This window comes from Macrosteles quadrilineatus, unplaced genomic scaffold, assembly GCF_028750875.1.
Source record: "Macrosteles quadrilineatus isolate MER2022 unplaced genomic scaffold, UCM_ALF_1.0 Scaffold_664__1_contigs__length_39216, whole genome shotgun sequence".
NCBI classification, from domain to species: Eukaryota; Metazoa; Arthropoda; class Insecta; order Hemiptera; family Cicadellidae; genus Macrosteles; species Macrosteles quadrilineatus.
Genome location: NW_026543257.1, coordinates 1 through 22,083, shown reverse-complemented (window position 1 = coordinate 22,083; position 22,083 = coordinate 1). Strand labels below are relative to the sequence as shown.

Below are 22,083 nucleotides of genomic sequence, written 5' to 3'. Positions count from 1 at the left end.
CATAACATTTTAGTATTGCAGATACATTAATTAACTGCCAAGAAAGCGTTCCCATACTCCGCACTGCTAGCCTTTACTACTTCTTCCACTACTTCCTATGTCCTGGGGCCCATTTCATAATAAACTACAAGTTACAACTTGTAGCTTGTAATTTCCATTATATTTGCATTGGGTGATCAGCTGATTTACTAAAATAGTTTGTAGTTTATTATGAAACTAGCTGTACCCGCGGGCTTTGCCCCGCTTCATAAGTGAGCTCGTTCGCATGGTTCAATCACGTCCTTGTTGAAGTTCGTTAGCTACGCTCACTCACCTTTAGGTTGGAGCTCGTTCGCTGCGCTCACTTGCCTTCAGGTTAGCTCGTTCGCTACGCTAACTCAACTCCAGGTAGAGGTTCGTTCGCTACGCTCGATTTAGCTACGTAAATCAAATCTGTTAAATATTGTACCTAAGAAAGTATGTTAAATCTTTGACACTTAATACAACTTCCTGCTGCGCATTTTAGAAATTTTTGTCCATCGTGTTTGTAGTAATTTTTACAAAGTGCAAAAACAGTCTGGAGATAATATAAATCATCAACTCGATTTATTATAACCTAAACTTTACCTTCCTAATCTAGCAAGTGGTGTTGTAACAGCTGTTTTATTTGGAAGCAGCTAATGGCATTTAGTATTTACGAAAGATTGGTTACTGGACTATGACAATATTGACTCCGCTTAAAATGTACAGATACATATTTTTAATTCATATTGTTTCAGTTTTCACGTCTGTATGTTCTATTTTCAATATTTTAATAAATTTATGTTCATAAATTTAAATTTGAATCAATAAAATACGAATTAATGAGCTGATGTCACCTGTCTACCGTGTTATCTTATGAGACGTCTGTCACTAAACAACACCACTTGCGACGTTGCCAATTCTACCAGGCCGCGGCCTGTAGTTAAAGGTGGCCGTGCCCCCACACACTACCAGACCAGGGGCATATTTCATAACAATCGAAAAACTAATGTTATTAGTAAATCAGCTGATTGCCCAATGCAAATTTAATGGAAATTACAAATTACAAGTTACAGCTTGTAGTTTATTATGAAATAGGGCCAGACCTCCAGACCAGACCATCTGACCTGTCTGGCTGCAACCAGACTGTCTTGGACGGCTCTACACACTCCCAGACCAGACATTCCAACATTCAATTGAGACACCGTGATGAGAACAAATGGATGAAGACTGTCGCGACGGTCGGCCGCCTGACAGACAGCACTACACACCATGGTGGAAGGAAAAAACACTACACACTCACTGACTCACAAACCTACAGACCAGACAAAAATAGTGGTGGGGGAACCTCAGACCATCTGTGGTCTGAGGGTTCAACCATCAGACACGCAGACAGTTTGGTCCGAGAAAATTGGTCTGCAGACAGCCCCACACACGATAAGACAAGTGCCAGACGGTCTGGTCCGGTAGTGTGTCCGGTGACCGAGCCGGTGACAGCCTGGTGACAGAGACCAGCCGACAAGAGGCATTATTAGTTATACAATTTAAAAAAAATCGTAGTTAATTCAGTTTTTGTGACAGCAGAAACATTTTTGCTACATTGTTTTCAGGTAAAAATCTAGTTTCTAATGATAACACTTACAATAGTACCATTTACAATAGTACCATTACAATGGTAACATTTACAATAGTAGTGCTTACTATTGTACTCTTGGTCACCCTCATCACAATAATTCCCGAAAACATAACTTAAAGAAATAATAGGAATGGTTTAAATTTCATTTTTAGAATTATTAACATTTTCTAATACAATGTAAGAAGTGTCTACTTAATACCATTTACATATTTAATCTTTGGTTTTTAATAACGTTTTCCCGCAACCTGTAGAGAAAACTTGTTCTTGTTCTTGTCAGCTTTGTTTCTGCTTCCACAGCCACCTGCCAACCACAACCACTTCAAAAATTTTTTCTAGGTTATGTTAAGCGTTAAGGTTATTTTTTGATAATAATAATCTTACTTATTTTACTGAGTCGTTCGTTGGTTAGGTTGAGAGTTTGATAGCCTACTTTGGATTTGGAACTTTGGTTTAGCTTTTAGCTTGGTTAAAGTTGAAGTGAAGACCGCCACCGTCACTTTACTAATCAGTATGGTTATTGTTTAGCTACCGCTCTGTCGTTGCCATTAAAATTAGGTTGAAATTGTTGATTAAGCTAACATTTATTTAATTTCATCGAAGAAACTGAGATGTCATTGGTATTCTTTCTCAAGAGTAAAACACTTCTACCCAGTGAGTAGCCTATTTTGGAATTTCTATTGCTCTTAGGTGTCTCTGATGTTAACTTGGTCTAACTTAAGGTTCTTAGCCAAACCCAAGTATAGGCCTAAGTTAAGTGCATGATTTTAAGTTATGCTAGAACTACCGGTACCATTAAGTTTTAAAGTACAATAGATATAGGCCTACTCAATGTCTAGTTCTAAAATTAAATTACAAACGCTGGTTTCACACTGTATGGTTTTCGCCGTATGGTAAAAGAAATAGGCCTATTGGTAATTTATTTAGTAGGGTAGTGCTAAGAAAAGCATGAGAGCTTTCACACTTCACGGGTACAGCCATGTTAAAAAAGCAGTCCACTGCCACCGAACCGTAGGCTGCGGTTGTTGTATGTTAAAGTTTTGGCAATTTAAATACATTTATCTCAGCTTACGGTCAGAAACCATGTAATAGGATATAAATGTAGGCACGTCAAAATAGTATTGGTTTATTAACCAGACAGCAAAAATCGTGTCATGAAAGTATAAGTCTGGTTTATCAACTGAAGAAGTGTAAGTTAAAGCCCCATGACGTGAGGCAGGGCGATGGCTTGTGTTCGGTGCAGAGGGGGGTCGAGGTGCTCTCTGCACTGTTCCCAGCCCATTGGCGGATCTTGAAATTTATGATGCAACACGCGTTGTGGGAACAGTAGGTCTGGTCCGTAAATGTTCGCATATTCACTGATCAAGGACATCCGTGGTATGGCCCTACCACGTGTCGTGGGAACGAGGCTTTAAAGCCAACATTTTTAATGGTGAGCGAAAAACTTTGGCGTTGCGTTGCTGAGAAATAATGATAACTAGGATCTCTATGACTGTTGGACTAATTACATGTAATTCTTATGTAGGTCAGGGTGGTAGGTCGGTCTTAGGCAAATTCAGGGTTGTATTAAATGGTTTTAAGTTAAGTTCGATAATAAAAGTTAAATTTTATGTTAAGCTTACCATTGAACCAAGTTTTTAGTTTTTAAACATTGCAAATCACTTAAAAAAATGCTGTGTAGCTTATTTATTAATTAGTGTTTTGTAGTGTTCTGCAGAATAGCCTAATTAACATTACCGGTTAGCTCATTGCAACACGAACGATAATGTCTTTGCAATCGCGGTAGATTGTCTCAATTTTGTCGCAATTACAGGATATGATGTCTTTACGAGTGCTGAGTCGAGGATATGATCATGATCAGGATAGGCTATATGATGTGTTTTACGAGATGATTATATTTTAACCATATGGAAATCACAGATTTTAATGTTGATGCCATTATGATAGGCTAAAAGCACACTAAAAAAATTTATAAAACATTTTTTTGTTTACTGTAGGGTTATTAAAAGTTCCACCCATCAAGTTATTCCTGAAAATCAAGCTGTTTAGTTTTTTTACCATAGTTAGAGAATGCTGCAACATAATTAGAGGCAGGCCAGTCTTGCAAATTATATTTGACGTTTTTAAACCTTAATAACCACAGACACAATGACCATTAGGCTTAGTGGAGTAAAATACCTGGGGGTCTATAAACTTATTATTCCTTATAACCTTGGGTTTTTAAATAAATTAAAAGAATATCTCAATATTATTATAATAGCACTGCTAATTTTTAAGAATTGTTATAAATCTTCAATTTAAAATCTTTAGTAATAGCTTTGGCTATTAATACTACTACACATTCCATCCCCCGTGTTATTTGTAGCCAGATTTTTTATTCAAATCGTTGTAGTTTATGTGAGCGACCGACAGATTGTGCTGATCTAAATTAGGTACTAAATTCCTTCGCCTACACAACCCTTTTTACCAAGTCAATCTTAGGGAATGACTTATGGTGAGCTATAGGCCTACTTTAGCTACTGTTATGACCCATCAACCTGGTCAGCAACAAAAATAAAGTATAAAATAGAATTTTAGACATTAGGCCTAGCACATTCTGTGACTGGCTCACTTTCTTTTTTAATAAAAAAATTGGCAACAGCTGGTCCATACAGATGGGATGTCTACTTCAGTATCCAATAGTTAATGGTAATATTTAAAAAAAATTTGCCCCTTACACACCAGTGTAACCGGTGTTTCTCAAGCAAATAACTAGCAATAGGTTTTATCACATCATTAGAGTGGAATAGCTAAGACTACCTCTTAGGGTATATAGCATTCCACATTGACAGTTTCACAACTGGCAAAACAATGGAATAAATCATCTAGAAATATTCAGGTCGAGCTTCTTTAATAGGATTACGCTACAAATTTTCAACTTGATTGTCACCTGCAGTTTTAATCGCTTTTCTGCCTCCATGCCAGAATTATGTTACACCCAAATTTCCACTAACAACTACATGATTTTAAATATGTTTCTAGTTGGTCAGTTATTGATTTACCATTTTTGACACACAAAAGATTAATGAGTACTTTTTTACCAAACGATTCTTATCCTAAAAATTTACTCCAGGTTGGCGGATGTGAATCAAGAAAGCAATGGACAGTTCACAAGACCAGCCATTCTACTCCAGCTTTGCTGACGTGATTGGCATCGTATTTAATAATTGGACGGCCATCAAGTTGGCCGTGGAGCACGGAATGGGTGGCCCCCCTGCTGTAACTCAGCACAAATTGACGGGCATTATTGATTCAGTTGCACAGACGATCACTAACAATGTAGACTGGTATGATGTCTCTGACCTCTTGGCAGATGCGATGGATACAGAATTTTCCACAATTTTAGAAGACGACTCCAACGATGAAGTAGCCAATCATTTGTGCCAACTTTACCAGATGTATCAGACTGGAGATCATCCGAGTCTTCAGGCGGCATTGTCCTCGCTGCCGTGCAGAACACCAATTAACACAGTTCTCCTCAACTCGGTTACCCACTCGGTGCCAATGGAGTCATCATCATCATCGGATGAAGAAGCACCAGCTGAAGATGATGGTTGGACAGTTGTCAAGAGAAAATAATAATTAAATTTTTCTACAAATTGTTTATAATGGCTACCAGAAGACAAGTGAATTTGCTCTTAACTTTGTATTAAAGGTCAAGGTAAAATTATTTGTTTCAGTAAGTGAATTGTTAGTTCTTAACACTATGAAAAGCTGTACCGGTACAGATTTTTTAATTTTTTGGAAAAAGTTTTATTACTTGTTAGCCTAAATAAGTTTTAAAATCAAGTGTATGGCATGTTTTTAAATATTAAATAATGAATATAATAAAACATTGTAATATTTGAGTGTTTTTCTTGATAAAAAACCTTTTATTTTAAGACTATTAAAATTCTTGGAAGGTTCATCATTAAAAGACTAATCTGGAATCAACTTTTGTCAGGGATGTTGACTGTGTTAGAATTGAGAAGTTTTAACTGTACACATCTAAATATTAGGCTACTTCCAACTAATTTCTTTATCAATATTCACATCATGAAGTGTAGTAAAAGTTAGCCCATCAAATCTGAATTTTTTTTAATAACGTCATAGACAAATAGAATAAATATAGACTGTCAAAGGAAGCTTCCGGCGCCCATCGCTAGGAGTGGCGTGTAATTACGGCACACACCGCTGCAGACAAGGAGCGCAGGAGCCGGATGCCAGGCATACAGCATGGCAGTGTCTGCCTGGCAGTGTCCTTCGCTCCTTGTCTGCAGCGGTGTGTGCCGTAGTTACACGCCACTCCTAGCGATGGGCGCCGGAACATATGCTGACCGCAGCACTGCTGCCGGTCTATATTCATTCTATTTGTCTATGATAACGTGAAAGCAACATTATGATTTTGACTTGATGACAAATTGGTACAAAGTAATAATATCCTCAAATTAATTTTAAGCCACATAATATCATATGTTTTAAAATAGTTTGTACAATTTTAACTTGGTCAAATAAAATAAAAATAAATAAAACTAATTTGATATAATACAAAAGACCATTGTAATAGACGGATCAGTCTGACTCAGAAACACTCTTTAAAAAATCAAAGAATTGTAAGATTACAAAAAATTCAAACAAATCCAAACCTTTTTAGGTGAGTTTTTTTACCAACAACCAGGAAATTAGTGTAAATAGTGTTATTGGCTTTGAGGGGCTTAAAAAAATGTTTTTATTCTCCAGGCCGCCAGTTGAAATCAGAGAAACCTAATGACCTTCATTTTAGGGTTCAAAAATGTACCCAGCTACTGAGTATTACATTAATGACCTTACTGAAGACTATGAGTCAGTAACAAAGGAACATGAGTCATTACAATCGTTATACATCTACCTTGGATTCATATCCTTAACTAGCATATAGCAGGTGGTGGGTTGACAAATCACCTTTCTTGTTCCAAATAAGATCTTAGGCTTTAAATGTATGAAAGATATTCACTTAGTACTTTGTACGAGAGTTTCCTGTTAATTGAGCTCTCTTGAAAAGCTCCCGTTGTGACAGAGCAAGCTAGTTCAAATCTAACACTAGCTCTATGTTGTACTTCCTTCATAACAATTATAACTAGTCCCCACCACTATGCAGCAATCAGCTTCATGGTAGCCGTTGACAATGACAGGGAATATCAACGCTCTCGCCAAGTATGACTTGCGTTCTCTGATTAAATGTTGGTGATTCAATGTTAGTAACCCCCTAACCTGAACCCTATTGAAATCCGTTGCAGATGACATGTGTCGATGGAGAAAAGTGTTTTTTATGTATAAAATAATATGCATAAGTAGTGGAGGTCGTTAGGGGAAGGGCACATTTGCACAACGAGGCCGTCTGTTAGTTTCTAATAAGACAGTGAGAAAAACTAAGGAAATCTTCTTGCTTGTAGATTGGTGTGTCACTGTGAGAGATTGCTAAACTGAAAGGGGTGACTGTAAGACTTATCATAGACAACGGCAAAGTACGGTACTCCTAAACACTCCGATCCGCAAGCATGTTTCTTCAACTTTTGTTACTGTCTTTACAAAAAAATGATTGACATCTGCAGCTGGTCTCTTTGTGGAAATGTATGGCCTTCTATGAGCTCCCTAATTCACACATTTTTACCTCTTTACTTGTTGGAACCTTAATTTACAAGCAGCCCTTGTATTAAGGTTATTTCACTATGTATAACAGAGCTACAACTACAACAACAAACAAGAAGTAAAAGTTAAACATATTCTTAAAACTTACTAAATTCTAATTTTTGGATTCTCAGTAGCGTTCTCTGCGCAAAGAAGCTCAACCCTGACCAGGTAAGGTCCAGGTCATAAAAGAATTGAATGACAGAAAACGGCACGAGAATGTGACAAACAATGTGTCAAAAAAAGTTGAGCAGTAGAGGCAGATTTTAGTGAGTAGTCCGATCGATTCAGGAGTCTCGCACTGCAGCCTGGCTAACTGCGTGCGTAAAAGCATTTAACCCCCCTTTTTCTACAAAAAATGTTTGATTTTTTTAAATCCCCCTTCTTTCTTAAAATTTAGTATTCAGTAAAATCTCCTCATTTTACTGTCAATGAGATACAATTTTAACCTGAAATTTAATGATATTCAAAACAGCTGGGAGGTGTCTAGAGATTTTATTAGATGCCTTTGAGGTACATCTCAAACCTCAAGGATATGCCGGGTGTTTAAAAAAATCAGTTTACCGAGTAAGTGAATTTTTGTTTGAAGCAAATAATAAATAAATTTTATTAATATAAACATTTTATTTAAACTGAATTTACTTTACACATAGGTTGTAAACTTAAAATAATTGTTCAAAATGCTTTCCACCAACTTCAATGCATTTTTCACAGCGTTTTAGCGAATTTCCCATAAAGTGAATAAGCTATTACCGTAGTACTCATGATAATACCTGGACGCGGGACCGATTTACTTTTCCGTTTTGAGGTCCCCAGAGGCCAAAAACAACCTCCATTCAAGTTCATGTATATATATATGTGTGTGTGTGTGTGTGTGTCCGTTAGCGTGATAACTCGAGCAAAAATTCTACGATTTTGATCAAATTTGGCAGAAACCTAAGTTTATTCAAACGAATTTGCGAACCAGCATGATCGGACTATGGGAACGGGGTTTTATGGGGGTAAAAATTGCTTTTTCCCCATTTTTAGAACATTAAAAGAAATAATTTTGTATATTGAAGCGTATATGCCTAACGGCATTGACTGTTGGATAATGGTTACGCAGATAATTTTAAAAACTTTAAACTTTAAATTCCCATGTTATTCTTATGGAGAATAACATGCGATTATCATGAATTACAACCTGTGTGTAGTGTAAATTCAGTTTCAATAAAATTATAATGTAGCCTAAATCAAATTAATTTTTTAATTGCTTCAAACAAATACACTTAATCGGTAAACTGATTTTTGAAACACCCCGTTCTTGTATCCTGTATACAATATACAGTAATAATATTACTGCATATTGTATGAGATAATTACTGTTCACTTCATGTGTACAAAGTAAATAATTGGATACATTTACAGTAGTTGGCCGGAAAGTTTATAAATATTAATTTGTATTGTTGACGACAAATCCTTCTTGCCAATGTTTAAGGCATCTATTGTCTTTGACTGTACATTTCCTTATGTTCTTTCCCAGTTCCTTCAATGTTCTATGCCCATCCACTGGCGCTCCGTGCTGTGCTGTAAGCAATGCCACAAGTCGGCTCTGGACCCATGAGCGGGCTTTCAGCTCCTTTGTTTGCCCACTTGTCAGCTCCCTCATTGCCAGCAATACCTTTGTGCCCTGGAACCCAACTAAGGATGATCCTGTTGTTCTTTCCCAGAGCTTTCATGGCTTGATGACGGTCCCATACAGCCTTGTAGGTAAAGTCAAAACTGTCAAGTGCCATTAGTGCTGCTTTGCTGTCTGAGTTCATGTATACAGTGTGGCCTATAAGACCGCGCTTCAAACACACTCTCGCACACTCAGACAGGGCAACAACTTCTGCCTGGAATACAGTGGCCATTTTCCCCAGGCTTACGCAGAACTGCGCCTTGGGTCTGACTCCATATATTTCAGCCCTGTGCCTGTTGGCTTTTTCGAGCCATCCGTATACCAAGTGATCCCCCTTTTCATGTATTCAGGTTCACCCTTGTCCCAGGCATCCCTGTCAACAATGTTGACATTGTATGGTTTTTCTAGATCTGTGATCTTCACCAACCTGTCTGGTAGCATTTCCAAGGTGTTCATCTGCACCTTGTCTACAACTCTTGTGTGCTCACTGGAGGCATTATACTTCCAGTTGCCACTGCAAGCCATTCTGTAGGCGACTGGTAGCCATTCTGGTATCCTTGCCTCTCCTTTCACAATGATGTGGAGAGGTGGCAGGTTTAGCACTACTTCCAGGGCTGCAGTTGGAGTGCCTGTCATGGCTCCTGTGATGCTAAGGCATGTCACTCACTGGATCTTTTGTAGTCTCTTAACAGCGGTAGTTTGCATTACCTTGGTCCACAAGACCACTGAGCCATACACCATCATTGGTCTTGCAACCCTAGTGTATAGCCAGTTAGTCATTTGTGGGCTTAGACCCCAGGTCTTCCCAACAGCCCGTCTCATCATCATAAGTGTGGTCTGAGAGCGTTGTGTTATATGTGCCAAATAGCTGTTCCAGGTGAGCTTGTCGTCCAGCCTTAATCCTAGGTATTTGAACTCCCTCTTAACCTGGATCTGATTACCGAAGAGAGTTGGTACTCTAGCAATATCAACATTTCTCTTCCTTGTAAATGGTATCATTACAGTCTTCATTGGATTGACCCTCAGACCTTCCTGGTTACACCACCTCTCCACTATGGACAATGCCCTCTGCATGAGTTTCAGGCAAGTGTTCATAAATTTTCCTCTTATTAGTACAACAATATCGTCAGCATATCCTTGAGCGTACATGCCCTGTGCATTGAGCTCGGACAGGAGATTGTCGACAACCAGGTTCCACAGATGTTGTGACAAGACGCCACCCTGTGGACACCCTCTTTGGGCCTTGACCTCTCTCACCGTCCCACACAGAGAAGCTTGCTCTCTCCTACTTTCGAGCATGTTGCCCATCCACCTCACTACAGTGCTTTCCACATTTCTTGACACCAGCTTTGATACAATAGAGCGAGTACTAGTGTTGTCAAAAGCTCCTTCTATATCAAGAAATGCAGCCACCACTATTTCCTTATTCAAGAAAGCACTTTCAATCTTGCTTACCAGCGCATGCAGGGCTGTTTCGCATGACTTTCCCTTCTAATAGGCATGTTGGTTCGGATGCAAAGGACGGCTTACGAGGACCCTATCTTTTATTCGTCTATCCACTAATTTCTCCATGGTCTTCAGGAGAAACGATGTAAGGCTGATTGGTCTGAAAGCCTTGGGCACAGCATATGTGTCCCTTCCAGGCTTCGGTTTGAATACCGCCTTTGAGGTCCTTCATGCTGTTAGTATAACTCCACTGGCTAAGCTGGTCCTGAAAAGGCGCACCAAGGGGAGTATCAACTGGTCCCCACCTTCCTGCAAAAACCCAGGATAGATGCCATCGGTACCAGGAGCTTTAAATGGTTGAAATGCCCTAAGAGCCCATTTAATACCGTTAAAGGTAATCACAGCCCTAGCGCAAGCCCAATCTTCCCTTGCCGTCCGCACCCTAGTCTCTCTATCTATCTCCTCCTGGACTGTGCTCTGCAGTTGCAAGGATCCTGGGAAGTGAGCGCTCAAAAGGCTCTCCAGCACTTCTTTTGGGCCGTCTGTATATGTGCCATCCTCCTTAGAAGCATTGTTCCTAAAGGATTAGCCTGACCTCGAGCTAGTACTCTATGAAGCTTTGCACATTCAGAAACACTCTCCATTTTGACGGAATTCTCTCCATGACTCTTTCTTAGCTCTTCTAATTAATTATTCTATTGTAAACAGTGAGCATCTTTGAGTAGTTGTTCCAATTTCCTGTACGCTTTGCTACATTATACAGTCTGCGAACCTTCCTCCTCAGAGCTTCTAACCCACTATTCCACCAGCAGGCTTGCCTGCACATGTTCTTTACAGTCTCCGGGCACGCTTCTTGGTATGAGCTTAGTATGGACGCATTTAGAGAATTCGCCATACTCTCCACCCCTTGCCCTTCTGTGTCTTTTAATTGTCTTAGTCTGTCCCCTAGCACCTCTCGATACTGGCTCCTAGTGATGCGCAATTGCGAGATGTTACAATCGAAACGTTTGGATTGTTTGAACATCTCGAGACGTTTCGATTGTATTTTTGCTTAGCGAGAGGTTCTTACCGAGAGGCTTTATCGAGACGTTTGTGACGATTGTTTCGTTTCAGCACGGCTTCTCTTCTCTTGTACTCGCATTCGTCTAGAGAACCAAGAGGCTTTTTAACGAGATGTTCATGGAGATTAGGCGATTGTTTTGTTAAGTGTGCTGCATCGTCAATTATTATCATCTAATTTCTATTGTAGGCCTATCTGCCGGGGATTTACCCCCAATAAGAGGTATATCTTACTTCAAAACCAAGGAAGGTTTATAGATATATTACTTACTTTATCTACGGAATAGTGACTTTATACCACTCAATAAAAACTATTGATTGACAAGACGAGGTATTTTACGAACAAAATGTTTGTATTTAAATCGAAATGTTTATAACGAGACAGAAGGTTCTCATAAATGGTTTGTTAACGGTATTATTTGCCATTACCCATTCCTTTAAAATAATTTTCTATTTCTGTTGTCATGACGGAGTGACGTAAGTGCTTATATTCAATATTCATATGTCAGCAGTATATATATGTTTTGCATAATAGTCTGCTATTCTATAAGAATCTAAGAATCTAGAAAAAGAACTAGGCCTAATATCCTCGTAACACCTCTCATGAAATGTATAGACAGTTGCGAACAGACGTTTAGGCTTAACGAATGCAACAATCGAGAGAAACATCTCGATTGTACAAACCTCTCGCTAAGCAATCGAAACAATCGATAAGCGGGACATCTCGAGAAGGAACATTTCAATTGTTCAAACATCTCGCAATCGCGCATCACTACTGGTTCCAGTCTGTCCTCACGTTCCTATAGGTCTCTTTTGTACAGATCGAACCTATAGTGAATTCAATGTAACTGTGATCTGACGCTGAGTGATCATCAGATACCCCCCATTTTACAACCTTTGTCGCCGCATTACCTAGTGGGGCCTTGATTCAGTACTCATTCAAGAACATAGGCTTTGGTATGTGTACAGTCACAGGCCTGTATAGAGATTGTTATCAAATAGTATGTTTGTAGCGTCTAGGTTGGACTACTTAGTTTTATGTCATAGCTTATGTCAAGAGTCATTTAGCTTGTTGGAACAATTATATAATGCATTTGCTTCATTTTGTCTAAAACGAAAAGAGTAAATCAGTCTAGTCTTTATAACACTTACGTATGTTGTAAAACATTTTTCATGTTTTTTAACTAAGGTTGTGTGAGTCTTACAACTCGTTAGCAGGATAGACAGAAAGGTCAGTGTTACTGAATTCTGGCATTGTGCTTTCTTTTAATGTGTGTATACATTTTTCATGTCAAGAATTCCATATTTTTCAGGCCGAGAGATATTCCAAATTTCAAGAGCATATTTAAACAAATGGAGAAAAGCTCGGAATCAACGTTATATGATGGAACCAAGGAGGTATGTTTTTGTGAACTAGTGTGATTAGCCTACATATTTTTTATAAGGATGAATTAATATTTTGGGAACGTGTGGAAGATTTGTAAGAAAATAATTCTGCTTATATTACTTGTTCACAGTGGTTTCTTTAAGCCAAACTTTAGGTCTTCATTCTTCTTTAAGTCTTCTTAATTCATTGAAATAATACTTTGTGTTTAAAACAGTCAAGTTTAGTGGATTCTCAGGTTTCAATCCTCTCAAACAATTACATTATACTATAATGCAACTATTCCAATATGGTACCATCTCAAAATAAACAAGAAAAACAAATTTGAATAAAAACTGTGTATAATTATTTTTTGAAAATTAAGGTAAATCTATTTATCTCTAAGTCCAAATCATAAATTTGGATCCTGTCATTACCTTACTGAACGCTCAACCACTTTTTACAGGAGAAATTCAGTAATTTTTGACAACCCAAACGCCAACAGAATGTTGAGGGATGGTCCTGACTACAAATTTATGGATGGAAGACCGACACCTTACATGGCTAGCCAGTACAAACGCATTTGCCAGAACCGAGAACATACGGTAAGAATTAACTTTTATATTGTAACTTTCCACAGAAAAGTAAAGTATAGATGAAGCTTTAAATGGTACACTTAGTGTGTCCAGCACTAGTCGCGGGTATCTAGGGCAAAGTCCAAAGTCCAACACCGCCTCCTCACCCTCATGTACTACAACGCTCACGCTGGAGAAAGACCCTGTGTCCTGTACAATAGGAATTTACGCACAGTGCTCGCCGCTCGGGCTCTTCCTTGCTTGTCACAAGTATATTTCCAATTAAATTTAATATAAGATAGGAAAACTAAACTTATGAGGTACTTATTGACTGTTGAGTGTTAAAATGAATCAGTCTAATCATTACTTTATTGAATAAAATATTATTTTTATTATTTTATTTGGCTTGTTAAATCTTACGTAGCCCTGCTGTATCTCATAAACAGGGGAACGAGCTGGCGTAGTGGTTAGAGCGTGGGACTTCAGTCTCTGAGGTCCCGGGTTCGATCCCCGCCAAGTCACTAATGGATGTGTTGCAAGAGTGTTGCATCTTGCTGCAGACAATGATTAAATTTGTAGTGCAGAATCAGAGAGCAAACATATTTTGGGAGCAGCCTGCTCAAAACACACATAGTGGCGTCCCATTTTAAATAATTGATTAATTAACCCCTATAAACTTACTTACGGCATAAATAATTTTTAATAAATTAAATATTATTATCATATTGAACAACCAGCTCAAAATCGTTACGGCAAAAAATATTGTATGCCTGATTAAGTTACCTTGTCGTCCCCCACTAAAGTCACTGAAATTAAGTTTAATCAACTGGTAGACACCCTGTGATAGCTATTTGACTATTTTTAATGACACGCCCGATCTTGTCGATACCCATGATCATTGATGAATGCATCCAAGCTCTACCATATGTGCCCAGAATGGCTAATTCCAACGGTGTAAAAAACTCCTACAAGCTATCTGCAGAACGTATACAGGCAGTGTCATTACGATGTTTTGTATACATGATTGTGTCGTCAAGTGAAAGCTGTGGTCAAACTATAACAAAATGTAATTTTATGCTTTTTAAACTAGAAAGATCCACCTCGTTGTTTTGTTTCAAATACTGTAATGTGTTGATTTAGCTTAATGTATTTGGCTTCCTAATGTGGTACCGTAACCCTTAATCTCCAAATCGGTATAACCTCCGTGTTATCCAAGATTCTTGGTAATCGAGATAGCCTGTGTCCCAACATCCTCGGGAAAGGCGTTAATCGGGAGTGTACTGTAGTAGTACTACATTTTTCAAACATTTTACAGGCAACAATTATTCAATACAACCAAGAAATCGACCTGGCTCTTCAGTTAGAGAAGATGAAAGAGAAAGAACATGAAGATGAAGTTCAATCTATATTGGACCGGAAGTTGAAACCTAAAGGAGACTCAATCCGAGTCAAGCAAGACAGTGTTAAGTAGCAGGTGTGTTTATGCTTTTGTTTCAGATAGTCCAGTCAAGGCTATAACAATTTAGGATTTAGTGAGTTTGATATTTTTTTTGTATAAATATGTATAAAGTTACAAGAATTAAAGTTGTTTTGCCAAACCAAAAGGAGTATTTATTCTGCTAGCCTATTACAATATTCAATATGACAAATTATTTTTCATCACTCTGTATTCTAAAATAGCCCATTTCCATACCGATGAGATCTTAGAAAATCGCCAATTTCCATACACCAAAAACAAATTGACATAAAACATTACTTTCGCTACACAAACAATACTTTTCCTGACATTAACAATGTTACAACTGAATACACTGAAATTAATTGTCCAGCCGTCATACTTCTTTCTATGAGGGCCTTAGTAGTGAATATGTTAACCCATTGGCGCCGACTTACGAGCCTTACTCGTACGTCCGCTGCAGGCCTGGTGGCTGACTTACAAATGCCGCTTGTGTCACCGCTACGCAGCACCACTAGTTGTTTAATTATTATTATTTTCCCCCTTAATGTTTCTTCTTACTTTGATGATGTTTATAAATATATTGCTTCTTGTTTTGCATATTTAATAATTTATTTTTACGAATAACAAACAAGGTTATGTTGCCATGGAAACCATATACCCAAAATCAGCTGCGGTAAGGTAAAACAAAATTTGTTTCTAAGCTATTAACTTATCTATAGCCCCGTTCACACGGGGCGAGTTTACAAGCTACAAGCCGGATTTTTTACACGCAGCTAGTAAAATAGCTCAAAGTGAACGACGTACTCGCTCAAAAGCTGCTTGTAAAAAAGCTCTGGAAAAAGTTGACGCTGCCGCTACTTTACACGCCAACTCACCAGCTTTTGAGCGAGTAGGCGTGTAAAGTAGCCCAGTGTGAACGCAGTTGCTTGTGCGCATGTTACTCAAAGATGTTGGAGGATTTGGTTCAAGCCAGCTACTGAGCGAGTGGAAAAAGCATCGTGTGAACAACTACAAGCACACTGGCCGACCCGCCGGCGTCTTTCTACACGTCTGCGAGTTGGCGAGTGGTTAAGCTCCGTGTGAACGAATACAAGCACACTCGCTGGCTTGTAAACTCGCACCGTGTGAACGAGGCTTATATATATAAAGCTTAAATACCACTGACTCACTCACTCATCACGAAATCTCAGAAACCATAAGACCTAGGAACCTGAAACTTGGCAGGCATATTCCTTTTGGGTAGTAGATGCTCACTAAGAAAGGATTTTACCCTCCGACCTCTGGGCTCCGCCCCAGTGGCTCTGGAGTTTCCCATGTTAACCTTATGAGTACTCATATTTAAATGGAATTAATGAATCTTAACAGCTGTTTCAACTAAACAAGTTGGTTCTGTTCTATGATGTTCAATAGCATTAAAATTACAAGGATTACCAACAGGGTGCAGCACTAGTATTTCTTTTACATTTATGACAACAGCTAATTTGCAACCAAAAGGTGATTGAGCGTAGCGAACAAACTTAAACCTGGAGGCGAGTAAGCATAGCGAATGAGCTAACCTGAAGGCAAGTGAGCGCAGCGAACGAGCTCTAACCTAAAAGTGAGTGAGCGTAGCGAACAAACTTCAACCAGGACGTGATTGAGCCATGCGATGAAGTTAAACGGGGCAAAGCCCGCGGGTACAGCTAGTTACTTATAAAAGTAAACAACTTGTGATTGTTCTACATAGGGAATCAATATTGACCTTTATAACAGTAGTGTCATTTGGTGTCTGGATTAATCTTTGAATTTGTAAATAAAGTTTACTTAAAAAAAATTGTTTTTAAAGTTTTTAATTTTTCTAAATTAATTTTTTTATTTTACACTTTTGACTATCCAATTACCACTTCTTTAGTAGACAATTTTACCGTGAACAAAATGGAGAAAGAATTATTAATTTATTACCTAAGGTTTTCTTTCTATAACAATTAGAGTAAAAGTATACAAATTTGGTAAAATTAATTGACGACAGAGGGCACCGCAGTCAGCGCCAAAATTCCTTCCCCAATGGGTTAAGATGTTAACTTCATAAAATTGAATACCCTTATCATGAAGTGATTATTTCATACGGACATTAGCCAAACTGAAAGTGAAGTAGATAACGTAAACTCTTACCTTAGCAATCCTTATTGTGGTTGTCCGATATTAATTTCAGACCCGTAGGTCCATCTTCAGTCGGAAGTTTAGGTAGACCAAATGCTTATTATAAGATCCACCCGATGGGTTTTGTAGAAATGTTGACATTTAAAACGATACACATTACAGTTGACATAAATAATATACAAAGGTTAGGGATAAAAACCATGGTTTTATAAAAGTGGGATAACCTGTTCTGCCGGCAGCGTGTTCCCTGACTGAAGTGAGGTTATCCCACTTTTTCACAGCAAATCCCAACCAAGTGAGATTAAAAACGTTTTTCTTACATAACAGATTTAATTAATCGCAAATGCAATAATATAGTCTAATAGTGTAACCGTAAATGAAATTAAATAACTAGACATCGTCCAAATCGGAACCAGAAATTCTTTGAGTATAAAATGTTTCTTGAGTTTTGACAACCAGAAAGAAGACCTTGAATCAGTGTTGTATAGGGCTGGACACTGAAATGATCGTCGCCAATAGCTTACAATAGTTATTTGTGTAACTAGTGGTGAAAGTGGCACTTTGCTGCACACGAGAGCAATGTTTACTCGCCTGCGGCTCGTGCGGAATGATCTCGAGTGCAGCAAAGGCCTTTTTCACTCGTGTTACACATTATATTTTTCCTACAGTCACTATAAAACATAAATAATTAGTCTTTCAAACACTATACAACACGTTTTTAGGTTCAGCTAGCAACACAATTACACAAATGGTGCCCTGGAGAAAGTAGTACCCGTGGTCCGTATCACTCCGCTATTTTTCCTCGGCAAGAAATGTGCTCCGTCTTTTGAGAATATAGTTCCGTATGTTTTTGTAATTTGAAGTGGTTTCCGCGCCTAAAAAAAATGCTTTAAAGGTATTTTCTTGTTTATTAAGACCGTAAGAATGTTTTAAAAACGTTTAAAAGAAAAGTCCAGAAAGTTCAGAAATACCAAAACTATAAACACGAAATGACAGGTTAAATCGTAGTTATAATAGTCAATCAGCTGTTCATAGTATTATTATCTTTAAGTGTTGCCAACCTATTTCCAAGCGTACACGGATTACGTGCATAATAAAACCACGCTGTTTTGTGTTGTTTGGTTGGAATCCTGATGTGCGGCAAAGTATAAACCGTGCGGCAAAGTATAAACCGTACGGCAAAGTATAAATATGCAGCAATTAGCAGCTTTCTGTACTATAAACAGTACAGGGAAGCCAACTTTGTCGGGTGACTGTAGGAAAAAAAGGTTTCCACTCATTGACCTTCAATGGCGGTTGTGTAAAGTGTGAAGTAAAAAATCACAACTGCAGTGGGTGATTGTAACAGAGGTTTAACAGAGGAAGTGCTAAACTCGCTTTTCCAATGTGTCACTTTCTGTTTCTACTCACCGTGTGATGCAATCGCTGGACCATACAGCCAATAGGCCCATAGCTCATATCTTGGGTACGTAAGCCTGCATATTTATTCATAACAACCTTTTTGACGACGATCCTTGATACCGGTACTTTTCCATAGAATACATGGCCTACCTACTTAAGAAATATTACAAATGACCAAAACCCCAACATTATGTGATTTTCGTCACATTTCCTTCTAATGTTAATAGATATACTAATCATTGTTTAGAGAATGCGTAATCTATTAAATAACAAAAAGTTGTTTGGGTAAGGTTGTTTTTTTTTTCAAACTGACACCGATAAGTTTACGCTATAACTTTTTACGAGAAAATCCAAAAGCAAGAGATCAATAACCTCGGGACTAGATATTAATGTATTTAATTGGTCGGATGTACTATAGTTCTTAGGTAGGTTCATACGTAGGTAGTGGTTCTTTTCCTTAGAACCGTTGGTAGCTGCTAGAATCATTTTTACGTAGGTACCAACACATCACTGTAGTTTACAAATTAGTTATCGTTGGTGTTGCACCTTATTTATTAGAGCCGTCCGTATTCAATTTAAGTGATGTCTTAACTCTGTATAAGTTTTGCTTTTTCTGTCTGGATTCCAAATCTTAGCTTACCCGGTATGCTAAGAAAATGATAACCTATTTGAGTAAAACATTTGTTGGGCAAACCATCATGAATTGTTTATGCCTTTATATTGTTTATGTATCAATAGTTCGTGGCCTTTTTTGGATTGTTGTGTGTATGTCTGTTGGTAACGCATTAATGTCCTTATTTCTCAGTGTTTCACGGAATGGACAAGAGCACCTTTGATACTGAAAATGTCAACCGGAATAAAGTGTTAAATGGTGAGGTTGAGGTAGTACTTTAAATACGTTGAAGTTAACCGATGTGGAAAGTAACTTTCAATTATAGGCCTACTTTAGGGCTACCTCGCTTCATGGATCTATAAAACATTTTTTAGTTTAATCATTGGACATATGGACCATAACGATCCGGGTGACATTTAATTGCGAAGCATTTATTTTGGCTTGAACTGTCAGATACTGTATTTGCGAAGGTTTATATATAATAGTTTTGCCAGCATATCTGCAAATATGCAAACTAACTGCTGTTCTTAATCTTAATATAAGAAGGTTTCAACTGACTACTATAAGATCCCCGTGCGTAGAACGGGCACACAGCTAGTTGTAAATAAAATAATAATAAAATACAAATTTAACACAAAAAAAAGAAAAGAAAATCTTGATTCTGAAAACTACACAATTAACATTTTGAGCAGAAAAGGAATAAAAACATATACTTACTGTACAGCATTGATATATTTACAAACAGCACACACAAGTTTGAAGATTATCTCTAAAAAAACTTAATTTTTAGCACATAGTGACAGGACAAATCCATACCATAAATTCAAACTTTACTTTATTTTAACAGTTATATTTGTTCAATTGCCTTACGCGGTACCTTAGACTAACCAACACAAGTAGACTTCTCATCCCATTGTAAAATTTAAAGCTTGTTTTTTGTGTTTAGTTCTGTTTAGTGACATTGACAAAATTTTGTTTCTATTGTTTTAGGGTTAATTTAATGATTTGTGCTTTACTTTTTGGTTATATAACTAGGGGACGAGTCATTATTTATAATCAGCTTGTTTTATTTGGTTAAAAAGATTTTAATTAACAAGAAACAAATTGTAAACAAAAACACGATCCTAGCGGCACCGGACTGAACTAAAAATAAAATTGTCTTTAGCTGATCCATAAGGATGACAAATCTACTAAGGGAAGTATGTTTTATCTATGGCGGTACTTACCCTGGAGTTAGTGCAGTAAAAGCTAAATTATTGCTTTCACTTGGTCACAAACTTAAAATTTAATAGAAGTTTATATTTTTTTGTCTCCACAATAACAATTTAACAATGGGACAAGTGACTGTTGCCTAAGAGTTTTACCATAGTTTATCATGATAAAAATCTTAATAAAATTGTTTGTCTTATATTGGGATTGAAACTTCATTTCAAAAGTTTTTTTCACACTGCTGATTCTAGCAAATGCATAGTATACAAAAACAAATAAATTTTGAAATTGCTAAATAATTACAATAATAGATAATAAATTCAGGAGATTTCAATGGAAAGGTACTTTTACGTTTACTGTGTGGTTGATTAGGTGTGATCTTAATATTTGTGACCACGTTTTAAGACTGTTCTACTAGTGACCGTTCTACTAATTGACTTTGAAAAGGCAGACATTTTTCTAATCACTACATCTATAGTTGAAAACAATATAATAGCACAGAAAGAAAACTAATAAACTGGATGCAAAATCTCTCCTTAATTAACAGCTGTGCACAGACGATCAGGGATGTAAAAAATGAAGTGAAAGTAAGGGGAAGATATGATCACTTTTTTGTATAGTGCAAATAAAAATAAATAAATTTGTTGAGTTTTGAAAAACTACAATAGATTTCAAAGTTGCAAGATCTATTTAGCAATCAGGATTTAAGAGAACGTATTGCACTAAATATGAAAAACAAACAACAAATCTAACACATATTGTACATATACATTATGTAACGAATTGCAATTATATAAAAAATACATAAATTGACAACACAAAACCTTACATAATATTGAACATTGGCTCAAAAGTAACTTGAGACCTACTCGAATCACGACTCTGAATGAGACTATTATTAATCACAGAATAGTCTTGAGAAGTTTCTATGAAATAAAATCTAAGTACAATACCTATCTTTGGTAAGGTACGAGAATACAACTGACATTTAAAACTCTAACGTCAAAAAATGTAAAAACATACAAAACAAAACTTAAACTAACAGGGTAGCTTGTTGAGCGTACTGGTAGCGAAGTGGAATGTGTTTATTCATTGACGTTGACGAGTTCGCCGAAGTAAGCTGTGATAGCGACCAGTTCTCTGTCATGGAAGTTCTGTGCCAACTCTACAGAGCCTCCAGGCCCTGCACACTCCACGACCTGGCAACATGTTCAAATCATCAATAACTTACCAACAGGAAATACAGTAGAAGCTCGATTAATAGGGGCGAATCAACCGTGGTCACTTAAATATCTTTGAAATTACCTTAAATAACCTCATCATCCAAGAAAAAAAACATAAACATTTAAAAAGTTGTAATAATGCATTGTATCTTGAACTATTTTGGTCCATTGATATGCAGTAGGCTCTATTCTTAAACAGCATAATTTACCGGTTGCCTGTCTATAGCAGTACTGGCACTAGACTTTGTTTTGTTCTTTACATGATTTATTGCTGAACAGTGATACGCAAAAGTTTTGTTAAGAACCCTTGGAGGCTAGCGGCCATCTTGGATGGTTTCAAACAGCTGCTGAGTTATTTATAATCCAAAAATATTTTTTCAAACACCAAAATGATTATACAGTAGAACCCCGGTTAACCGAAATAAAGGGGGAGAGCCGTTTCAAATAACCAATTTTTCGGTTAACCAGTCATGTGCTAAAAATAGTCTATTTACTACCACAGTGTGTAGGAAAAATTTTAAACAATGTCTATATAATACAGTGTTTTATTTCCGCTACAGAAATGTTGAAATGGGTTAGATAATACTTTAAACTAAACTACTGAAGTAACTGAAGCAT

The 22,083-nt window shown here is 37.4% G+C and overlaps 1 protein-coding gene across 2 annotated transcripts; it reads left to right on the top strand.

Moving 5' to 3' along the window:
- The first annotated feature begins 1,953 nt into the window (after nucleotides 1–1,953).
- LOC128982582 (39S ribosomal protein L52, mitochondrial-like) lies at nucleotides 1,954–15,018 on the top strand. 2 transcript variants are annotated; one of them, XM_054401541.1, is made up of 4 exons: nucleotides 1,972–2,287; nucleotides 12,797–12,881; nucleotides 13,313–13,451; nucleotides 14,737–15,018. In XM_054401541.1, the coding sequence occupies exons 1-4, from the start codon at nucleotides 2,245–2,247 to the stop codon at nucleotides 14,890–14,892; spliced, it is 423 nt and encodes a 140-aa protein (XP_054257516.1). In that variant the 5' UTR covers nucleotides 1,972–2,244; the 3' UTR covers nucleotides 14,893–15,018. The 2 variants fall into 2 exon arrangements, with proteins under 2 accessions (XP_054257515.1, XP_054257516.1); XM_054401540.1 differs by lacking the exons at nucleotides 12,797–12,881; nucleotides 13,313–13,451; nucleotides 14,737–15,018 and adding an exon at nucleotides 4,746–5,462 and having other exon boundaries at nucleotides 1,954–2,287.
- The last annotated feature ends 7,065 nt before the right edge of the window (nucleotides 15,019–22,083 follow it).